At 60.5% G+C, this 23,280-nt stretch overlaps 1 protein-coding gene across 1 annotated transcript; it reads left to right on the top strand.

Annotated features, from left to right (window-relative positions):
- The first annotated feature begins 62 nt into the window (after window positions 1–62).
- MAP1S (microtubule associated protein 1S) lies at window positions 63–23,280 on the top strand. The gene is given in 16 exon segments (XM_087952830.1): window positions 63–106; window positions 1,100–1,212; window positions 1,995–2,300; window positions 11,149–11,250; window positions 15,729–15,811; window positions 16,358–16,498; window positions 17,355–17,871; window positions 17,874–18,602; window positions 18,605–18,799; window positions 18,802–19,533; window positions 19,536–19,985; window positions 19,988–20,077; window positions 20,080–20,274; window positions 20,277–20,483; window positions 20,874–21,106; window positions 21,889–23,280. Coding segments are annotated over 16 exon segments (4,293 nt in total). The 3' UTR covers window positions 22,045–23,280.

Genomic DNA, 23,280 nt, shown 5'->3' with positions numbered 1-23,280 from the left:
TCCATTCTTCAGCAGACGGGGGTCCCTGCGGGATCTGGGTGTGTGTGTGAAAGGACAGCAACATGGCTGAATTGGGTGCCTGGGCCCCTCCCATCAGCCCTGCAAGGTGGGCCAGGTCAGGAGCAGGCATGCTCTAGGGACCCAGGCAACAGGGGCAGCAGGGTCTGGAAAGCCCATTTCCCCTGCCAGCCTCTTAAAGTGCTTTTCCTAACCCTGGGGGGGGGAAACCCCCCTTTGCTCAGAAGTGGGGAGGGGACCCCAGGCCTCCTCAGGCTGGCTGCCCTTGGAAAACCTAGCTAAGCCTGCGCCCCGCAGGAGCTGCCAGGCCCCCATCCTGCCTCGCATGGGCTTCCCCAAGGCAGCAGCTTTACGTGAAAGGAAGGCAGCGCACGCCACTTGAGAAAATGCACCAGGGCCACCGGAGGCACGAGACACGCAGATCTGCACACACACACACACACACACGCCCCGCTTCCCATAGAGGAGAATCTCTGTAGCTCAGGGTTGAACTGAGGGGGTCTGTGGGGGTCTCTCCGCGTGGTGGTTTTCCTGCAGACGTTTCATGACCCAAACTAGGTAACGTCATCAGTGCTGGGAGGGAGGAGGGGGCTGGTTTACGTAACCTCATTCTTAACCAACACTGAGGTTACCCACTTCGAGTAATGAAAACTTCATGCTCAGAGATCACCAAGGACATCCCCCCACCAGTACTTTCTGCCTCCCCCTTCGCCCCCCCCCCCCACTGCTCCAGGGCAATCTTCATGCAAAACCAGACTTTTAAAAATATCAACAGAAAAGTTTCAGAATGTGCAAAAGCTGGCAGTTAAGAACAACATTTAAACGAGAGATGCCTACAATATTTTAAATATTTAAAACCATTGCACATAAGGCTGCATGGCACCCCACTTGCTCAAGTGCTTTAGAGGAGCAAAACGGGGGGGGGGCAGCCTCACCCCCAGAAGTGACCAGGCTGAGCGCAGCTACTTGGCAGAGGAAGTCCGCCTCCCCCGCCCAACCCTTGGAGAAAGGCCGCCTTCCCTGCCTGCAGCTGGGAGGACTCAGAAGGCTGCCCCCCTCAGCCCCCTCCCCTTATTCCTAGGGCCCCAGAAGGGTTCCCCGTTGCACAGGCCCACAGGCTGCAGGGGCCGGGAGAGGAGGCCGATCCTGAGTCAAAAGGGGGCCCTTCCTACCCAGCGAGGTTTCCAGGTGCTGGCAAGTGGTTAGTCCTCAGCGAGGCTTTATAGCCCCGGGGGTGGGATGGAAGTCACAAGCACCTGGGCGGGAGGGCTGCAAATCAAGGCGGCAGCCCCCTTGCAGGCAGATGGGGGGGGGGGCAGGTGCCGCCTCCCTTCCACCCAAGAGGAGGCAGGAGGGCCCAGCCTTCCCCCCTTGCAGGCGTTGCCTTTATGTTTGCTCACTGCTGGGCGGGATTCCTTTAGCCACCGAAAAGCGCTCTGCCCCCTACGTCTTTTCCGTAAGTCCGGGAGGAAAAAGCGCTCCCCCTCCTCTCCCTCCCCAACTGAGCCGCCTTCACTTTGCTCGGGAAGGATACTCTGCACGTGGCCAGGAACAGCCTTTCCGCGAGCGGCCTGCCCAAAGGGCACTTTCCTTTAAAAATCCCGTCGTTGTTCTGCGGGGTGGGGGGAGGCTTTGCACAGGGACTCTCCCCGAGGGAGGTTTATTCGCTCAGCCTCAGACAGGCCTCCTGCAGGCCCCGCGGGGAACTCTGCACGTGCACAGAGGGCGCTCTCGGGTTCGGATCATTCCTAGGGAGGCCGTTGTTGCTCCAGGCTGAAAAAACCACCGCAGAGGCGCGCCTTCTTTCAGACTCCGCAGTAAACCCTCAGCACATCAAGGCTTCTGTGCGCTTCCTCCCATTCCGCTGGGGCTGGCCGGCATCAGCGGCGCCCTCTGCCCATGCTCAGAGGCGCCCTTTCCCCTTCCGCGTCCTACCCCGGCGCTCCCAGCGGCGCCCTCCCCGTGACCACGCCCAGCCGCCGCTCTCGTTCGCTTATTGGCGGGCGGCAGCGCAGGGGCGGGGCCCAGGCGAGGGTCTTGGCGGGGCCCGCCGGGTGGGCGGGGCCAACGGACGCCTCGGAGGCGCCAACCAAGATGGCGGCGGCTGTGGTGGCCGGAGGCGGCGGCGGCGTCGTCGGGGCAGCCTCTCCATGGCCCCCTCGCGGCTGCTGCCCCCGCCACGCCGGCGCCGCCCCAGGAGCGCTTCTCGCTGGTGGTGGTCTTCGGCGCCGGGGGCGGCCGGCCGGGGCTGCGCAGGGCGGTGCTGGCGGCCGTCAGAGCCGGTGAGGGGGTGCCGGAAGTGGGGGGAGGGCGCGGGCGGTGGGCCCTTCCGTCGCCGCCCCCCGCACTAGCGCCCCGCCCGGGAGGCCGGAGAAGCGGCGGCGGCGGCGGCCTCAGGGCGGGAAGGGAGGGGGCGGCGGCGGCGTGGGCGGGGCTGCCTCTGGGGGGCGTTGGAGGGGGGTCCCGCGGCCAGGAGGAGTCCCGGGGCTTATGGGTGGGGGCGGCGGCCTTCCCTTCCAGGGCTGCGAGGGGTGGGGGCTTCCCGGGGGAGGCAGGTGGGCGTTCCCCCCCGAGGCCTGGCGGACAAAGGGCAGAGCGTGCCGTGGAGGGGGCAGATATCCCGGGGGCGGGAGGCGAGAAAGCCCCCGCCTCTCTTCCCCCGAGGCTGCTATTTGCGGAGGTCCGAGAGGGACTTTGCGGTGGCTGGGAAAGGGGGCGGGGGGGCTGCACCCTCCCCTTGGAGGGGCTCTGGCGGAGCCGCCGGGGTCATTTGAGATGAGGGGTGGGTGGGCCTTCCTTCTGCCCCCCCGGGCCTGCTCCCCCCGCCCTCCAGGAGGGCTGCCCTGTCGTGATGGAGGAGGAGCTGCAGCGTCTTCGGGGGCAACTGAGGCTGGGAAATTTCCAAAAGTTGCCTTTGGTGCTGCTTTTCTGGCTGTTTCTTGTTCGGCTGGTCTGGATTTATGTTCCAGGCCTTTTCCTGAAAGCCTTTTGGTTCTGTTCCCCCGTTAGAATTGGGTGCCTTTGGGTGGCAGGTTTGCATGGGAAAGAGCCCCGGAGGGGGTGCAAAGGATGCTGGGGGGGCCTGGCTGCGGCCTTCCTGTGAGGAAGCCAGCTGGACCCAGAGAGTGAAGAGCAGTTGATGCCGGAGGAAGTTGAGGTCATTCCTGGCCCTGCTGCGTGATCTCATCTCAGTGCGATCTGTGGATGTCACAACACCCCATGCGCTGGAGGGGCAGAAGGAAAAGGCCGGAAGTCCCTTGGGGGCCTCAAGCAACCCCGCTTCCTATTGAGAGGCCGCAGGGGTTGCCTTTCTCGGCCATTTGGGGTGCTGGAAAAGCAGTTGCTCTTTTTTTTAAAAAAGAGCAAATGTTTGCAACTAGTACATTTGGGTGGGATAAGGAGAGATTGTGGGTTGCTCATGACCCCCAGGTCCCCTGGGAGATACAGGGCTCCCCGCCCCCTCCAATTCCCGGCTCCTCTGTGTGTTGGGGGAGGCTGCTTCAGCTCTCGGGGCTGTCCTTGCCCTTTGTTGACTTTCCCCATTGCTGGCCGCTTCGCTGCAATAGCGGTTGGGGAAGCAAGGGGGGGAAGAGGGCAGCACGGGGCCTTGGCGGTTGTTGGGATGGTTACTTGTCCTTGAAGCGTTGGGTCTGGGGGGGGTCTTCTCGGACCTCGTCCTGGTCTCCTGGAGAGTTGTGGCCTCCGGCTGAGGCTGCATAAAGACGACGTCCTTCCCTCCCGGTGTCCCAGCCCAGCAGCAGAAACTCTGTGTGTGTGTGGGGAGGGGTGGGGGCAGGAATCCCAGCCAAGCAAAACCAAAATTAGCGGCCTGGCAACACCTTTCCTCCTGGGATTGTTTTCAAGACAGCAAATTGCTGCCTTCCGGCCCCGAGGAGAAGGTGGTTCCCCAAAGCTGGAAGTCTGGCTGCTGCTTTTGTTCTCCCTGTGCACCTGAGTCACCTTGGCAAGGTGCGAGCAGGCTGGGTGTGAACCTGTTGGGATGCGCCTCTTCTGCAGAGGGGATGGGAGCCTTGCTCTCAGAGCCTCTTGCCAGGGAGAGGCCCCCGGTTGGGCCTTCGGATTCTCCTTTGGATTTGGAAGGGCCTCGTGGCTTCCCATTGGCTGAAGAAGCGGGAAGATTTCTCACAGCGATGGAAAACTAATGGAAGGAAGGGGGAAGAGGTGTGGCCTGCTTGCTTTACACAGGGTGGGCTTTGGGCAAGTCCCTACAGCATGGTTAGAACCACCAATTCCTGGGGCCTCCTCCGTAGAGTAGGGCTCCCGCGGGCGAGCAGGCCATGGGGGTGAAGGTGGGGGGTGGGCCAGTGGAAGCCGCCTGCGAAAGGGAAGAATCTGACTGAGGAGGCCGGCGTTCCTCTCCTCCCTTGAAAGGCCTCTGGAGCCGCCTTTGGGTTCTGATCTTCAAGGCAACAGCTGCTTTTTGATCTCCCTCCTGGGCGGCTGCTGCAGGGCCACCTGCTCAGGCTGCCTTGGCTGGGCCTCTCGCTCTGCTCCTGATCCCAAAGGTCCATTGCTTTCCGGACGGTTCTGGTCACTCCTAAAGAAGCCCACGAGGATGGCTGCCACTGGGCCCCAAGCAGAAGGGAAGGGATGCCCTCCGGAAAGGCCACTGTGGTTTGCAGGCACTTGTCCCCGGGTGCTAGCCGTGGGATTCCCCCGCAGGCTGCCAGGAGCTCAGCCAGGGGAGGCGTGGATTATAGCCAGCTCTTGCCAGAGGAAAAGAGGAAGATGGGGCCGCCTTGAAACTCAGGCTAGAAACCGGGAGAGAGAGAGTTCTAGCCCCACCTGAGGCACAAATCTCTCTCGGCCCCAGGAAGGAAGCGATGGCAGAGCCCTGCAGGGGCCAATCCAGGCAGTTGCCAGGAGACCAGACGGAGCGGAAAGGGCAAAATGCACAAGCAGACAAAGAGTCCCAGGGAAGGGAAGGATCCAGGGCCTGAGCAGGGGACGGTCAGTGTCCCCCAGGGCTGCAGGGAGGCCTCCTTCCGGTCCTCAAATGCTTCCCTCTCCCCCTTTCTGGAGGTGTTTTCGGCTGGAGGAAGGAGCCTTTGCAAGCCCCAGTGGTCGTGGGTGGCCCAGCTCTCCTAACCCGGCAGACCCCCTTGAGTGGGCAGGACGTCATTGGGAGGTACAGAGCTAAGCTGCTCTGGTCCTTCTTCTCAAGCTACTTTTAGCCATTTTACTCCAGGCTCCCTTTTGGGGGGCTCTCACCGTTTCCTTAAAGGAAGAGAGAAGCCCACTCTGTCCCCGGCACCCGTCTCTTCATTGTATCCTATTTTCAAGCCTTCGTTCTGCCTGTTTCCTACACATGAATGTATAATCCGATGAAGCCTTGGCACCCCAGCCAGGAAAGGTGAGATGACACCCGAAGAACAGTGGCGGGCGAAAAGCAGGGGGGCCCCTCCTCGCCAGCTCCTATGGGCGCCCCCAAATGCACAAGCCCAGCATGCCTCCTCCTCCAGCGGAAAGGTTAGCAGGGACTCCCAACATACAACATGGAGAAGGAAGTTGCAAAAAAGCTTGGACATCTCACGGAGGGGGGAGACACGCAAATGTTCTCTCAACTCCCCGCTGCCTTCCCTCCGGAAGACGAAATGGTGCCTTCATTCGATGCCGCAGCACTCTTTATTTCCCTAGATCCAGAAGTAGCGAAGGACTCCGCAGCCGCACCATCCACACGACACCCCCGAGGTGAGTAGGGCGTTAAGGCCAAAATCAGGGCCCCCGTCAGCCTCCTGGCCCCCTTTACATTTCCTGGACAAAGGCGCCCACAAATCGGAGCGACGCCCCTGGGGTCACCACCCTCGGGACTCTCCGCAGCATCTGCCATGCGCCTTCTGGAAACTACAGCCCTCCCTGGCACACAACTAAAAGCATGGGTCCGGTGTGTAGAGCACACCTTTGTCATAACAGCAACAGCGACCGCTAGGGAAGGCCCAGGAGACAGTCGGCAACATCTTGAATAACATTCACAGGGGAAGAAGAAAGCGAGACGCTGCCTTCCTGGATATCCCCACCAGGAGAGGGAACAGGGCAACGCAGAGCCCAAGTTTATTGGAAAAATAGCCCCCCCACCAGTGCTCCATTGCCAGCCAAGCTTCCCAGAGGACAAATGCACCACAGCAACCCAGAACCCCAGAAAAGGGAAACAGACTCTGCCTGTCTTTCGACACAATGGATATACCTACGCAACTTTATCAAAAAGCGCCTGGCCACTCAACCCACCACAGCACCAACAGTTATGAGAAGGATAACCCAGCCCTGTGTCAGAAACAGCCAGCAGACGGTTACGACGACATGGCACCACTGCAACACACAAAGCAACTAAAACCCTCCAAAACCATCTTAAGTTAATCCAAAGATCCAGCAGAAAAACCCAGAAGAAAAACCAGGAGTCACACACAGTGTCAGGACTGTAACAGTCACTATGTGGGCCAAACGGAAGGCTAGAGAGGATGCACCCACTGGCACCAGTTGCTTAACCTCACAACACGTGGACAGACTGAGCATCCTAGAGGAGCTAAATCGAAAGACGCCAGGGAATTCCTGGAAGCTTGGCATTCAGACAGATTAGCTATTGACAAACACATAGAGATAAATCATGTTTACAGCCCTTTGACAAGAGACACTGAAAAAGCTACGAAGGAAGCAAAAAGGCCAGAACTTGTCCTTTCCCACACCCAGAGGAGCAGGGGTTTCCACCAGGCAAGCAAGCAAGCAAGCAGAAAAGAACGTAATCAAGAAGCTGCGGTTCACAACGAGCCAGGTTCTTAGAGGTGCAAAAACAGAAACTTCCCTTCACCTCAGATTGGTAAACAAGTTTTCAAAACGCCTGGCTGTCATACCTGCTCGAGAGGCTGTAGCTCTCTAACAACAGAGCTGCTTTATATACGCTACCATGGTTCCAGGTGGCATTTACTTTGGGTTAAGTGCAGAGTACAGGAGGAGAAGCTAAGCGGTAAATGGGCTTCTTTTGTACAATGTCCTCAGACAGCCTCGTTGAGAGGCCAGAGGCCGTGGGGTGTTGCAGCAACGTCTTCCTGTCGTGTTGTCAACCTGCAGCTTTTAAACTACTCTATGACCTACATGCAAACGTCGTTTGCTTCGTGGGTTAGGAGCCTGGCTGGGTTTACAGATGGTTATGTTAGCACTGAAACAGACACCTCTCTCTCCTAGCCTCTCCTAGGTCCAGTTTCTAATAACGCAGTAAACTGACCTGAAGCCAAATCTCCCCTGGATCCTTTTTGTTCTCTTTTTTTTCTTTGCTCCGTAGGCAGGTCCCGGATCCTTGGCAGGCCCTGCTTTCTGGGCAGGCTGCTGCTCAGTGGAGATTGGCAGAATTACAGGCCCTTCTCAAACGTCCCACTTGGGGGACCCCGAAAGTGCCACCTTGCACCTCCAGACTGAGCTTGAGTGACCACAGTGTTTTCCTGGGCTCCATTTGTTTGGGCTTCCGGCCGGGCTCTGGTCCTGGTGGCCATGCATATCAAGGGGGCTCTTCCTTTGTCCAGCTTGGCCCTGGCGGTGCCACTTGCAGGGGTTTCGTCCCACCTCGTGTCCAGAAGGTGGTGCTTGGGGGACAGTCCTGTCCAGAAGTGGCCTTGACATGGCTAACACATTTAAAGGCTGGCTGCCCCAGGGACTTGCCTGAATAAAACAATGGGGTGTGAATTAATTAGATAAAAAAATAAAAAGTGGCTCCAGCTGTGCCTGACCTTGCTTGACCACCCCAAGTCTTGGGGTTGAGGAGGCCGGAGGAGCTGATTCATAGGCCCATGCTGGGAGAGGGATCCACTCCTCCTCAACCCCAAGGCTTGGGCTGGTCAAGCAAGGTCAGGCATACCTGGAGCCCCTTTTTTATTTTTTATCTAATTAGATCTACACCCATCGTTTTATTCTGTCCCCGAAGCAGGGCTAAAGATGCAGGGAAGAGGGCAACCATCCCGGCAACCTCCAGTATCAAGGCTTGGCTTGCCTCCGAGGTGGGATTCACACCTCTGTCCTATTCGGCTGGAATGACGTGGCTGAAGTTGGGGGCTCCTGCTCTGATGGACCCTCTGGGCAGCCCCGTCAGGGTTTCCACCCACAGGACTGCGGCGCAGAATTGGGTCCTGGCTTCTGCAGCACTAATGTTGGTTCCTCCCCCCCCCCCCAGACCAGGCCACGTGCCCCCCCCCCCCGCCTGCTCTCCGTATGCAGGGCTTTGCCTTCTGGATGCCGGGCAGCTTGGCTCCCTGTGGGCAGACCAGCCACCGTTGTTCTGTGTAACTTTATCACACCACGTGGGTTTTGGAGGGGGCTGGCCTTCCTCAAAACTCCCTGACACAGGGTTGAATGTGAAAATTGAAAAAGCTTTCGAGAGATGTAGAATTGAAAGGAAAAAACATCTGGGTTTTCTTTTTCCTCGCTGTCCTTTTCAACTACTCACGAGAGGTGATTCTTCCTCCGTTGGGCTGCAGCCTCCCTTTCTGGCCTCTCTGCCACTCCCCACGGAGGCAGCAAAGGGACCAAAGGCGGAGAAGACGAAGAAGCCGGCTTTCTCCCTCCGTCCGGACTCCCAACAGGAAGCCACGCTCAGGCACAAGTTCCTTCTCTTCCCAGAGCCTTTCCTGTCCTCCCCGGGGCGGTTCGTGCTGGTCTGGGAACAGAGGTTGGACACACACACACACACACACCCCACCGGCCTGGAGTTTCTTTGCCTCTGCGCTTCCTCCCTTCGAAAGAGGCCAAAGGAACCTCAAAAGCTCCAGCCAAAGCCCGATCCAAGCGGCCGTCTCAGCGATAACGGCCACAGGCAGCGTGCCCCCGAGCTTTTACGCCTGTTTAAAAGAATTGCAGATCCCCTATTTTTCAGGGTTTTTTTAATGAAACAGCAAAAAGATACACGGGTGACGATGCAGCAAAAAACGTGCCTAAGTTGCGGTTGTTGAATAGAACAAAGAATACAGAATAAAGAGTAGCGTCCTCGTGAGATGCCAGTCCTGAAACTAACCATTACATCTGGCCTCAATCGATCCTGTTGCTGTACCAATTCTAGGGCGTAAAGCAGAGTTGATCACTGTTAGGGATATACACCCTAGCAGAACGTGCAACGGTAGTCAGTCAGCCAGGCAGATATGTGAGATAAACGTTGTAGCTTACAATCAGTAAATCAGATACACTGTGCCAGTTAAATAGTTTTTATTCCAATAAGATTGTTATAGCATAGTCAAACAGTCCATACATCATACACTTAGTTCAGTCCATCCGGGGTTTATCCATTAGCAAAGTCCAGTGTTGAAAAAGAGTTCATTAAACTTACAATATCAGTCCAGTATTTTATCTCTTCGCAGTATGAGATAAGAAGTCAAACCTCCTTTCTCTTTTTCTTCCTTCGCAGTTCAAACTCAGTAGCAAGGAAAACAGGCAGTTAGCAAACCATCAATCATCAATCCAATAAGCCAGCAAACAGTGAGCTCTCTTGCTCCCTCTTATGGTGATTCTACAACTGCACCCAAAATACATGGTCTGCATTTAAAGTGACACACACAATCATAGTCTATATATATTATTTTACCCAAACTAAGTTAGGTAACCATGTTATCCCTAACAATCACCAGCCCCCCTGATCTCCTTTCCTTCATTCCAGAAGAATCCTCTTGTGTAAAATCCTCCCACCTGTCAAGATCTTGATCAGAGCCGAAGCCCTGCATCGCCTTCCAGGTTCTCTTCGGACTCTTCAACCTCTCCGCCCTTTCTCTGTGTTAACATGGTGCTCGGGTGGAAAGGGGGGGGGCAGGCTGGGCTGTGGACCAATCAGAGGAGAGGAGAACCACCAGATTCCCTGGGATTCCAACACATGGGGAAAAGTCCTTGACTTACAGCCATTCGCCCAGTGACTCTTCTAAGTTACATCGGCCCAGAAGAAAAGGACTTGCGGCTGCTTTTCACACAGCCACCCGTTGCAGTCCTCTCCCCCGGCTGTGTGGTCCAAATTTGGGCGCTTGGCAGCCGGCACGTACTTATGACGGAGGTGGCGTCCCGGGGTCGAAAGTCGGGGGCTGCCTGTGCCCCCTTCCCACTTCCATAGAGAAGGGAATCCTTGGGCCCTGCTCCAGGGCAGGCCCTGGCCATAGAGGCTGCCAAGTGGGAGCCGCCCGTCAATGTGGCCGGAGCTTCGTCTCAACACCCTTAGAGCCGCCCTGGTGCCTCGGCCGGTGCAGGGGAGTTGTCCTGGCCTTGGCTCTTTTCTCCCTTCTTGCCAAACTCAGATTCTGGATAGGGATCCCTTTCCCGCGTGGTTCTTCCTGAGAGCTCAAACGTGCTGTGGATGCCAGGTCTCACTTCCCAGCTCTGCGTGGCTCACTCCGCCAGGGGGTTGGAGGTGGAGCTCGTCAGCTGGGGTGGGGAGGGAGATGCCGTGTGTGTGTGTGTGTGTGTCTGCCTGGATAGGTGGCTCCTCTGGTGGGGCCGGGAGGGCTGGCTGCCTCCGGCCTCTGAAGCTCGGGAGCCTTGAGCGGTCAAGCCCGGCTGCAGCCAAGAGCTGCCATCCTGGCCTTCAGTTGGAGAGTTTGCCACGTGGTCTATGGGCCCGAGTCACACCCAGGCGGGGCAGGGGTGGAAGGCTGGGCCTGGGGGAAAGCAGCTGGGCTCCTGCGGGGGCAGAGCGAAGGCCTCTGAGTGGTCTGGACTTCTTGGGGGGCAGGACCCAGCCGGTCCTTGGTCTTTCCAGGCCACGAGGGAGCCCAGCAGGAAAGCTTGGGAGGGGAAAGGGGGGAGGGCTGGAGGTTGTCGTGGCCCAGGAACAGCCAGAGACACAAGCCTTGCTCTTGGGGCTGGGCTGTAGAAGCTCCCCGGCCAGCCTGCTTGCCTGCCGGCCTTTGGGCCTCCTTGGACCCCTTCAGTTTGGGGGAGGGGGGACACAAAGCCACCTGCCCAACAGGGTTTTGAAACACCCGACCCACCAAGGCCCCATTGGCCTCTGCTGCCTCCTCCATCATTTCGGGGGGAGCTTGTGGGGAAAGAGAGTGCAGCCCCCTCCCCAGGGGCCCCTTGGCCCCCAGGTTGGTGCTTCCGGCGGGGGAGGCTTTGTGTGCCACAGAGGGATTCTCACGCACCTCTCCCTGGCAGGGATCCGTTCTTGGGATATCGACCTGACCGCCTGCAACCTGGATCAGCAGCTCAAGCTCTTCGTCTCCCGCCACTCTGCGACTTTTTCGGACATCGTGAAAGGTAAGGAAAGGGCTGAGCAGCTGCTGCTCCTCGGGGCTTCCTGCCAAGCAGCCCCCAGGGGTCGCCCTGGCCAGGGAATTCAGCACAGTAGAGTTGGAAGGGGCCTTGGAGGTCTTCTAGTCCAGCCCCCTGCTCAACCGTTTCAGACCAATGGCTGTCCAGCCTCTTCTTGAAAGCCTCCCGTGGTGGAGCATCCACACCCTCTGGAGGGCAGCCCTTCCACCCGCTCCGTGCCCTCCCTGCCCTTTCATTCCTCCTTAGTCCCAGGGGGCTTCTTGACCAATTCCCATATCCTTGGTCTCTTGCCCAGCCCGCTTCTGCCTTGAGGCTGGCACTGGGGCAAGCCGGTTATGGGGCCAGGCTTGGAAACCTCCGTCTGGACTACGTCTGGGGCCTTGTCCTTTCCACCCTGGCATTCCCCCCCCCCCCACGGCCCCCTCAGTCGGCTGCTCTGGAAGTGTAGGGGTCCCTTGGAGTTCAGGTGTGTCCATCTGGGGCGAGCAGAGAGAGAGGGGAGCCCCCGTGCCCCATTTGGCTGGCAGGGGGCTGCAGGAGGCTGCCCAGGCTGGAAATGGTGTGGGGTACCACGTGAGCCCCCTCCCCATGCCCCATTTTCGGCCTGGATAGCCTCCCGCAGCCCCCTGCCAGCTCCCCCACCCCCATTTTGGCCGGCAGAGGCACCGTGGGCCGGTCCTTGGCTATTTCCAGGCCGGCCCCACAGGCCAGAGTGAAGCCCCTGCAGGCCACATCCACTCTATGGGCCTTGAGTTTGACACCCCTGCTCTAGAGTGTCTTTGCCTATGTTTTCAATTCTCTTTTTAAAAAAGAAATACTGAAAAATTTAAAAATAATCAAAGATTCTAAGCTTGAAATTCAGAAGAAAATTCAGAGAAAACAAATGAAAAAAGGATAGAAAGGGCAAGGAAAGAAAGAAAGAAAGAAAAAAGATTAAAGAAATGAACAATAGTTAAGGAGGTGACTTCCTGATTTCATCACAACTATTTATCCGAGGCAAACGTAATATTTCTCCTCCCCCCCTTATAAGGTTGCCTCACCTACTTCTTTGTCTTGTAGCCCCCCCACCCCCCAAACCATTTGCAAAGCCACACATCAATAATACCCGGTTGCCAGCAAAACACCCATAAAGGCCAGAACCCCCCTGGAGTTTCGCCTTAACCCTGGCTAAGCCATCAGCTTTAAATTCCTTGCTTTTCCGTCTGTCAGTCTGAGCCTTGGATCCATTCAGAGGCTGTTTTGATCCTTCCTTCCTTCCTTCCATCCATCCATCCATCCATCTCTGAGCTTGTTTCGAGGCTTTTGCCAACCCTCTTTCGTAAATCTTGACTTGCCTTTCGTACTTCCACTTTATTCTGTAATCCAGAAATTGGAAATGGGTTTTTGTAAGCCTGTATAAGCTTGTTTTGCCTCTTCGTTGAAGGTCTTTCAAACATTTTCTATGACAACTGTCCTTGCTTCTTTTGTAAATAAGGCATATTCGTATATGGAAATGTTATTTTTGCTCTTGTAGCTACACTTTTCTGTTCCCACTTTTCAAAAGTGCCCTGAATGAATTTCACACCGTTACCCATCATTTTGTCCAATATGAAGAATCCTTCCTCTACAGTTGAAAAATGAGAAGCAGACTTTTGTTTTCTTGCCCAGAGTGGTGTCTAATTTCTGAAGTGTATTATCTGTTAATTACGTTTTTATGCCGTCACCTCCCCCACCAGGTGACTCTGAGCAGCTTTGTTCAGAAGGTTTGAATATCGGTTCTTAAACTAAACGGTGGTATTTGCACAGAGGTACCGTTGGTTAATTTAATTTCTCCCCAAAGCTTTTAGCAGAAGCCTTTAAGGTTCCAAATTTTTCTGACCCCTGAGTCCATTTTTTTCTTTCTGTCTTAAATACTTCCTTAGTTTTCTCTCTCTCTTTGTTTCTGTTTCTTAAACTTAATAGTTAATTTGACTTTTGTTCGAGACCAGAGGAAAACTCACCGGGGGGCTTTCCAAACTTCCCCCTTTGAAGAACTCAGGATCCTTCACCTAGTCAAAGGGGGGAATTGCAGAAGGGATAAGAAGACGTGGTCAGAGACCATGACGATTCCCTTTGTTGCTCTGTGTTCAGATCCGTGGGGAGCCACCGTCCTGCGGCCTCCTTAGGAGGAGCTGCCTTTGGGCAGGCAAGTGGCGCCTCTCCTGCCCTCTCTTCACCCAGAGGGTCCTGCGGGAGGGAGGGAGGGAGGGAGGGAGGGAGGCTCTGGATGGAGGGCGATCTGCACCTGGAAGCAGCTGGTGTTTTCGTATCACTGTGGCAGGAACACATCAGGGTGTCTGTTTGTGCCTGTGAAATCTCTCCGAAAGGCCCCAGGACGGGTTCCCTTTGCCTGTCTCTCTCTCTCGGGCTGCCTCTTCCCTCCCTCCCTCCCAGTGAAAGGTCCGGTTCTGTCTTGGCCCAGCCTGCCTCTTAAGGGGGCTGCGGAGAGGAAGGAGGGAGAGAGGGAAGTGGCAAAGGAAGGGCTCCCTTCCCCCCCCCCATCCTCCTCCGGACAACTGGCCCGGAGGGGGTGGGGTGCCTGGTGGGAGTCCCTGGGGCCAAAGGAAGAAGAGCATTGGGAGTGTGGTGTGCCTGCTGTGCAGCTGTGACTTGAATGGTGTTGCCTGCACACCTTCCACGCTGATGCTTTTTATGGGTTTGGGCTGCTTTGGTTCTTGTTCATCAAGTTAGCCTTTTGCATCGTTGCTCTGTACCTCCCCCCCACCCCCCAGTTCATATTCTGCCTCGGGTGCCCCTCTCTTCCCTGATCTCCGGGTGCGGGGGGGGGGCTTTCAGGAGAGCTCCCCCCACCCTTTACCTGGGGAGGGCCCTGGCTGTCTGCGATGGGCCCCCTTGTCTCCCCATCAGGAGCTCCTTCCTGGGGGGTCCCTGATCAGCAGGAAGGGAACATTTGTTCTGTGGACCAGGGCCGACTGGGGTGGGGGCACCGTGGGGGGGTCGTGGGCTGTCTCCCTGGCTTTGTGTCCCTGCCATTGGCCCGTGGGTCAGTCCCATGGCTTGGCCCTCCCTCCCTCCCTCCGAAGGGTCGGCCTTCCTGGAGACGCCCCCTCTCCTGCCTGGAAGGGAGGAAGCCTGGGCAACAGCAGGAGGGCCCACACAGCCTCCCTGCGAGTGGCGGGTGGGGTGGCTCCTTTCCTTGGCTGGGGGCTGGTGGCCTCAGCTGCCTCTGAATAGCGCCCGGGGCTCCGACCAGTTTCCCCCTCCGGTGCCAGCAGCCCTTCTCTGTGGGCCAGACTAGCCTGGGCAGACCTCAGGCCGCCTTTCGCCAGCAGGACGCGCGGCTCTGGTGCAGGCCGAGTTGGCTGGGTGGCTGCCGTGCCCTTCACGGTCTTGAAATGGTGCCGTTGTCTGGCTTTGGCCTGGCAGTGGCCACATGCCCACAAGAGCAACTGAAGGACAGCTCCCTTGGCGCCCCGGGCATGGCTGGGTCTTGCCCCAGAAAGCAAACTTTGAGGGAGAAACAAAACTGCTCTGTTGGGAGCTTTCGGCCCCTCCCTGGCCAGCTTTTCTTTCAGCCCTCCCTCCCTCCCTCCCTCCCTCCCTCCCTCCCTCCCTCCCCCCCCCCATACTCTGGGTCTCCCGCTGATCAATTCCCTGGATGAGCTGGAATTGAAGTAATGGAATAAGGCGTGTCTCTCTTTTAGAAACGTTTAGCACGTTCTTCTAGTTAGCTGGTCCATTTTTTTCTGACTTTCTGTCCTAGTAACAGGCTCTGAATGCCAGCAAGAGACCAAATGTTGTGTGATGAGCCAAGCGGCCGAAATTAAACTTCCCATCTGGGTTTGAAACAGGCCAGCTTGGCCGTTCAGAAGGATGGTGAACTCAATCCTGGAATGGCTCTTTTGAGCTCGACCGACTCGCAGGGGGACTGAAACGGAGGCCCCCCAACTTTCAAGGGCCGCATCAATGTGGAGCGTTTTGCCCTCCCTTCCCCTTGGAGCTTGATCTGGGGAGGGGGCAGAAGCAGACGCCTGGGCGGAAGTGCCCAGGTGGGGCAGGACCCCAGGCTGCCCTCGGGACCATTTGTCTCTGGCAGCCTCGGAAGCCCTGGCCAGTCCTGGGGCTCCCCTTCTGCAGGGCGGGCCGGCCTGCCTGGTAGAGACAGCCTCACACACACACACACACACACACACACACATGCACACACACACACACCCATGCCTGGGAAGAGAGGCTCTCGGCACTTGGTCTGGACGGCGCTTTGCTCTCCGAGGCCTCCCAGGTTCCTTCCAGGCTCCAGGTGGCAAAGTGTGGGTCTCCTTTGGGGTCAGGGCCCCAGAGTCGGTCTCCCCCTCAGGTGGCTGCCGACCTGCTTGCTTTCGGATGCTGGGGGGGGGGCGGCTCTGCTGGGCCAGGGAAGGCCGGGGGTCCTCCCTCGCATCTTGCCCGCCTTCCCAGTGCCCACCTTCTGCCCTCCTCCGCAGGCCAGCGTGCCCTCCACCATCGTGGCGATGTGCTGGAAACCTTGGTGTTGCTGAACCCTTCAGACAAGTCCATCTGTGACGAGGTGAGTGGCGGCGGCAGCGGCAGCAGCAGGCCAAAGCCTCCCTGGGGCAGAGCTCAGGCCGGAGGGCCCCGGGCCCAGAGCTGCCGTCTCAGCAGAGTCCGTGGGGCGCGAAAGGAGCTCTGAGCGACTCGGGAGGGAAGCAGAGAAGCTCCCCAGGAGGGGCTTTGGGCAGGGACCCCCCACCTGGCCTCCCTTGGGACGGAAGCCGCTCTCCCTTTCCCTGCCCAGGCAGAGGGGGCACAAGGGGGCTGGGACCCACAGCCTGGCCCCTCTAGGCCTGAGGAGAAGCCGCCACCCCCCTCCTGGCAAGGTTGGCGTCCCCCACCACTCTGGAGGGAGCGCTTGCTGGGAGGGGACACACACACACACCCCGATTCAGCCGGGGCCGCAATTTGGGCCCGTAAGTTGGCAAAAGCCAAATCCTGCCAAGGTCTCCCTGGGGCCTCTTTTTGGGGAGCGGCTGCCAGGCAGAGTCCTGGGGCTGCGGAGGGAGGGGGCTCCTCCGCTTGCCCCATTTCCCCTTCCTTCCTTTCTCTCCCTGGGCAGCTCCGGAACCTGATCACGGACCCTTCGCGCCACAAGCTGCTGATCTTGGCCGGGCCCTGCATCGAGGAGACGGGGGAGCTGGTGCTGCAGTTGGGCTCCTTCTCCTGGCGAGACTTCATCCAGGTCTTTGCGGACAAAGAGGTGCGACTCCCGCCTCCCTGGGCGCTGGACGGGGGGAGGGCAGGGAGGGGGGGGCTGGCTCCCCAGCGGGGGGAGAAGGTGGGGCTGGTGGGGAAGGCAGCGGGAGGCGGGCTCTCTGCCGCCCAGCACCCCAAGGCCTTGTCTCCCGGGTGAAAAGGCCAAAGCAAAGCGGACCGAACCCGCAGAGGGCAGCGGGGGGAGCAGGGCGAATGGGCCGGGGCTGGAAGAACAAGCACCCACCAAAGGAAAGAAAGCAGGCACGGCCCTTGGCAAGTGCGGGGGCACAGGACCGGCTGTGGAAAGGCCGGGGGGGACACACGCCCTCTGCCGCCTGCAGGCTCCCTCGCAGCTTCCACGGCCCCCTTCCACCCCAGCAGCCAACTGCAGCTTCCCAAGAACAACGGGGAGGGAGGCTCCCGGCTGGCGGCCTTGAAGTGTCGCTCGGCCCCACATTCTCAGGAAGTTGCGCCCAAGCGGGAAGCCGTTAGAAAGGAGGAGGATGGGGGACATTGAGGTGAAGCCCCCTGAAGACCGATGGGGAGGAAATGGTGTGTGTGTGTGTGTGTGTGTGTGTGTGTGTGGCCTCCGCCCTCTTCTCTCCCCAGGCGGCCTGGTGCCAGGAGGGTCCCAAGTGCCTCCCCTGGACCCCCGCCCCGGGGTCCCCCAAAGCAGAGCAGAGCACCCCAGAGTGAATGTAGGGCCGAAGTGGGGCAAGGGGGGGGGAGAGCTGGGCTCCCTTTGGCTTCCCTCCCTCCAGGCCTCGTGTGAGGAAGAGGCACCCCAGGGACCAGGCGCTGCTCAGAGAGAGGGGCCCCTTTGGGGAGGGGTCTTCCAATCCCTCCTCTTCCTCTTCCAGGTTGGGGAGCTGCTCAGCTCGGCAGACCCCTCTGCCAAGGCCAGCTTGACCGTGGTCAGCCCAGACTTTGGGGAATGGAAGGACCCCCGTCTTCTCAGCCAGCACAACCTCCTGGACTTCATCGACCTGCGCTTCAACCCCGGCTGCGTGCTGCCCCCGATGGAGGGCCTGCAGGAGTTCATGGAGTACCTCGCGGAGTCCCTGGAGCCCCCGTCCCCCTTCGACCTCCTGGAGCCCCCCAGCACCGTCGGCTTCCTGAAGCTCTCCAAGCCCTGCTGCTATATCTTCCCCGGCGGGCGAGGCGACTCGGCCTTCTTCGCAGTCAACGGCTTCAACCTCCTGGTGAACGGGGGCTCCAACCCCCGGTCCTCCTTCTGGAAACTGGTGCGCCACCTGGACCGCATCGACTCCATCTTGGTGACCCACGTGGGCACGGACAGCCTGCCCGGAGTGAACAGCCTGCTGCAGCGGAAGCTGGCTGAAATGGAGGAGGACCCTTCCTCCTCCCAGGGCCCCCAGGGGACGACTGGGGCAAGAACCTCATCTCGCCAGAGCTGGGCGTGGTCTTCCTCAACGCCTCCGAGAAGCTGAGGGACATCGAGGGGGATTCTGGCGTCCTGAAGAGCTGCGACGAGGCCCACCTGACCCTGCGGTACCTGCACCGGCTGGGCATTCGGCCCCAGCCGCTTTCCCGGGCGGGCGCCGCTCCCAGGACGGAGCCCACCATCCTCTTCCAGAAGATGGGCGTGGGGCGCCTGGAGATGTACGTGCTGCACCCGGTGAGGGGCAGCCGGGAGCTGGAGTTCCTCATGCAGCAGTGGTGCGGGAACGGCCACCCCAAAGGGCTGGAGCTGCCCCTGCAGTGCGTCACCTCCGTCTGCGCCCTCCTCGTCTGGCACCCGGTGAGCCCCAGCGACAAAATCGTCCGGGTCCTGTTCCCAGGCTGCACTCCCCAGGCCAGGATCTTGGAAGGGCTGGAGAAGGTCCAGCACTTGGAGTTCCTCAGGCACCCCGTGGTCACTCAGAAGGACCTGGACGCTTGCTCCTCTGGGCCCCCGGCCAAGCACAAGAGGGCCGAGAGCCAGGAGAGCCTCAAGTCCGGCTCTTGGCTCAGCCTGACGGAGTCCAAGGAGAGGAAGGAGCTGAAGCCGGCCGGTGCCAGGGACCGGCCCAGGGCGCCCAGCGAGGCCTCCAAGGGCAGCGTAGAGGAGGAGGAGAGGGCCAGGGGGCCCCAGCTGAAGACGGAGCCCCGGCGGAGAAGAGCAGGCAGGACGCGAGGCCCAAGCAGCTGAAGGAGAAGCCTTCGGTGGCCAAGAAAGAGGGGAAGAAGCCGCTGCCGAAGGAAGAGGCTCCTCAGGAGAAGGAGGCGGCCAGGAAAGAGGGGAGGCTGACCAGGAGGGAGCCGGCCAAGAAGGAGGGGAAGCCAGAGAAGGCAGCCAAGCCGCCCCAAGAGAGTTGCGGAGGATGCCCAGCGCCGAGGTGAAAAGGCCTCCCACCAGGACGGGCACCTTCAAGAAGACGCTCCCTGCTCCGAAGAAGGAGCCGGAGAGGCCCAAGAGCAAGGGGCTGAAGGAGGCCCCGGAAGCCCCCAGCGGCACCAGAGGCGGCCTCCCCTCCTCATCCTCGGAGAAGGACGCGCAGGAGAAGCTGCGCGGGGGGCTCCGCCAGCTGGGGAAGGCAGGGCAGGTGCCCGGGGAGCCCGACGTCCTGGCCGAGAGGCAGCGGGGGCCGTCCCCCCTGGGCAGCGTGGAGTGCCAAGGGAAGGGCCCGGAGGCCGCCCAGAACGGCTTGGGCCCAGGGCGGGGCCCAGAGAGCCCTCAGCCTTTCCGGCACCTGGAAGCCGGCTCGCCTTTGAAGGGGATTGGGCCCCCCTCCCCGCTGGCCAAGACTCCCAAGAGCGACCAGAGCCTTGACCTGGAACTGTCCCCAACTGACCTTCAGGCCCGGCTCAACCACTGCCCGGACGTGGAGGAGCCCGGGGGCAGTTCCGAAGAGAAGACCCTGGAGATGATGTCCCCGGCCAGTGCGGGGCGCACGCCCTCCCACCCCTCCCCCATGGAGGACGTGGCCATGGAGGAGGAGCCCGTGGCCTTCCCGCATCCCTGGAGGCCCGATGGCGCCGGCCCCCGAGCCTCCCACGACAACTCCAGCTCTTCCCAGGAGAAGCCCTCCGGTTGCCTCTCCCCAGCCTCTTGAGGGATGACCTCCATGACGTCTCCCCACGCTCACCACCCCTCGCTGCCGGCCGAAGTGGGCTCCCCCACTCCACCGAGGTGGACGAGTCGCTCTCGATCTCCTTCGAGCTGCTCCTGCCGCCCGTCAGCGAGTTCCCCCAGGAGGAGGGAGAGGGCTTGCAGGCCGGGGGGCTCACCCCGGACCCCGAGCCCGCATTAGGGAAGAGCGGGATGTCCCTGCCCATCCTCTCCTGCCACCCCCAGCGCCTGGATGGCCGTGTCCTGCCCAGGTCCGGCCAGCGGTCGGATTCCCCTCATGACGTGGACCTTTGCCTGGTGTCCCCTTGTGAGTTTGAGCACCCCAAGTCAGACAGGTCCCCCTCGGCCAACCTCAGCCCCCGGGACATGTCCAACAGCAGTGACTTCTCCCAGGAAATGGCCAAGCCCCTGTCGCACAGGAAGGGCCCCGAGCCCGCCGGTCCCACCCTCTGCTGGGCGAGACCCCACCCACGTCATTCAGCGAATCGCTCCCCACCCTCTCCGACTCGGACGCCCGCCTGCCATGGAAGAGTGTCCTTCTCTCACGGCCGATGGAGCCCTGGACTCGGACGACGAGGACCCGGAGAGCCTCGCCCAGGCCCGCGACCCACTCCCGGCCCTCCTGAAAGACCCCTGCCCCCTCCCTGCCCAGCCGGGCATCTGCATGGTGGACCCTGAGAGAGATGGGGCCGCCAAAGCCAAGCGGGCCTCGTTGCGGGGTCTTCGGCCCCTCCCAAAGCAGACGCCCTCAAGGCCGCCGCTCCCAATGCCCGGGCGAAGCCGTCCTCGGCCGGCGTGGGGGAAAGAGCCCGGCCGCCGGTCCCCGGCAGAAGCGACCCCCGGCCTCCCGTGCCAGCGGGACAACCGCTGGCCTTCGCCCAACGGAACGCCAGCGCCCGGCCTCTCCCGGGGGAGGAAGAGCCGCCTCGGCAGGTAAGGGAGCAGCGTTGCCCTTCCCAACTCGGAGCAGGTGCCCGGCGCTCTGGGCAGCTCGGGCTGCTTTTCCACTGAGAGCCGGGCGCCCTGCCCTCCACGAAGGAGGAGGTGCCTGAGCAGGCCTTGGCCTTGGGCTCCCCTCCCCTCCCTTTGGACCCGGTCAGCATCCTCAGCCGGGACCGTTTCGCTAGACATCGGCTTTTCTGTTGGTCTTCACGGCCGGTCAGCTGGGGGCGGGCATCGCTACGGCTGCTCAGAGGGGAGGGTGGGCTAAGGAAGTCAGTGGCCCAAGGTCGGGGGAGGGGACTCTGTCCTGAGGGTCAGCTGGGGGCTTCCCCGGCGCTTGGGCCTGTGCTCCCTGCCCACCTCTGCTCTGCTTCCTCCGCAGGGGCCCGGCCCGGCCTGCCGCGAGGCCCAGTGTACCTGGAGCTGGCCTACCTGCCCGGCTCAGCCAGCGCCCAGAAGGTGGACGAGGACTTCTTCCGCTGCGTCCGCTCCCAGTGCTACGTCATCAGCGGGGAGGACCACCTGAAGGAGAGTGTCCTACGGGGCATCCTGGATGCCCTGCTCTCGGGCAAGCAGCACTGGGCCCACGACACCCAGGTAGGCCCCTCGGGCGGGGCGGGGCGGGGCCTCGGCTGGCCCTCCGGCTGCCAGGGGACCGTGAGGGGCGCAGGCCGGGGGCGGCTGCCCAGTCACAGGGGTCTGGGGCCAGGCCTGAGCCCCTTCCTCCTCCTCCTCCTCCTCCTCGTAGCCCCTTGCCCTGGTCCTGCCTCTGGGCAAGAGGGAGAAGCCCGCTGCCCTCGCCCTCCCCTGTGGGGCAGCCCTTTCCCTCTTCTGCCGGCCGAGTGTCCCCAAGTCTTTCTCCCCTCTCGGAAGGGAAGGAGGCAGCCCAATGCCCGGACTGGGTCCCCTTCTCAGGGGACCTTTGGGCTGCAGCTGGCGGCCACCCGAGAGACCCATGTGCCACAGCCACTCCTTTCCGTTTTCCTACCCAAAGTCAGAGCTGCATGTTTCCCCCTGTTGAACTCCTGCCTGGGGGGATGGGGGGACACTCCAATGTTCGATAAATGGGATTTAGAAGACTCTGACCTCACAGAACAGAGTAACATCCCCCTCCCCAGTGGGAACCCCCAGGCGGCCAGAGGGGAGGGCTCTGGTGACAGAGGGGAGGGGAGGGGAGGGGGAGGCACGTGGGGTCAATGAAGGGGCTGCTGACCGCTGAGCTGCCTTCCTCCGTTTCTGCCCAAGCTGCCCGTTCTTCAAGGGGGCCCATGCGGGGAGAGGGGTGTCTCCAGGGTGGGGCCCCCTTTCCTGTCGGAGCGCCCCAAAGGGGGAAGGGGAGGGAGGGAGAGTGAGGCCTCTTCCGTCTCCGCCCTGCTCAGGTCACGCTCATCCCCACCTTCGACTCGCTGGTCATGCACGAGTGGTACACGGAGACGCTGGAGCGGCAGCAGGAGCTGGGCGTGACCGTCCTGGGCAGCAACAGCACCGTCGCCATGCAGGACGAGACCTTCCCGGCCTGCAAAGTGGAGTTCTGAGCAGGAGCCCGGAAGGAGCCGGGGGCCTGCTCCCCCCCCCCAAGGGCCGGCGGGTGCCTCCTTCCAAAGCGGTGCTTCGTGCCAAAAGAGCCCCCGGGGTTTGGGGGCGGAGGGGGGCACCAGCAGCACTTTGCCTGTCCTGGGGGAATCGCACCCCCCCCCCTCCCAATTTGTCTGGTTTCTTTGCATGTTCACCACACAGCTTCACCCCAGCCCACCCAGGGAGGGAGGGAGGGAGGGAGGGGGGTCCAGGAGGGGCCCAGCCGTGGCTCCCCCCACATGGCACGTTTGGGCGGGTGCTTCTCCCCTCCCCCCCTTGATGTGGGGCTAGGTGTCTCCCTGTCTCTGGGAAGGCAGAGGCTGCAGCCAGGCCACCTTGTACTGGCCCCTCTTGTCCCCCCAAGCTCCCCCTCCCCCAGGGATGGCAGAGAGCTGTGGGGGGGACATCCTTTGGGCCTCCCAGGGGAGAAGTGAGTGTGATTTTGGGGGCTCCGGCCTTCCTGAAGCGGAGCAGCTTTGGGTCTGGCTCTTTCCTGGGGAGGCGGCCCCCACCCCCTCCAGCCTCCCACTCCCACTCCAGGTGTGTTCTACCTCTTTATGTCCAGGACCCTGGAGGGTGGGGCAGTTTTCTGGAGGCTTCAGCCACAAAGGCCTCCTCCGGGAAGACCCCTCCTCCTCCTCTTAACATGTGAAGGAAAGTTGGGGGGGGGGAGCCCCTTGCAACGTGACACTAAATCTTTCGTTTTCTAAGGAAGGAAATGCGGTTTTTTTTAATGTGTTTTATATATTTTTTGTAAACCCCCCCCCCTCCCACACCCAAACTGTAACCATATGGAAGGTTTATAATTTATAGGTCCCCCTCCTGAGCGGGAGGTGGGGTGGGCCTGCCGCCCCTTTCCTTGTCCGACCCCCCTCCCCATATTTCCTCCTGGCTCTTGTATCCGCATGATGTGTGTCTAGAAGTATTGGGGGGAGGGGGGAGGTTTTCCCCACTTTTGTATGGAAGCCTGGCAGGTGAGGGCGAGGGAGGGGGCTGGCTGGCTGGCCACCTGGGGGTCCCCCTCTCCCCGGCCTCAGCCGACCTCCCCCCCTCTCCCAGCCAGCCGTGGGGGGGGGGGAGGATGTTGTAGCCATTACACAGTTAACCCCGTGATACACAAATGTTACGTGTGCGCACACACACAAATGCACACCTGTGTGGAACTTTATTAAACCATTAAAAGAAGGACGTAGCTC

This window comes from Notechis scutatus, chromosome 1, assembly GCF_049901735.1.
Source record: "Notechis scutatus isolate UNSWTSFEM ecotype Mainland chromosome 1, rNotScu1.2, whole genome shotgun sequence".
NCBI classification, from domain to species: Eukaryota; Metazoa; Chordata; class Lepidosauria; order Squamata; family Elapidae; genus Notechis; species Notechis scutatus.
Note: the sequence above shows the minus strand (reverse complement) of the source record. Positions and strands in the feature narration are given on the sequence as shown.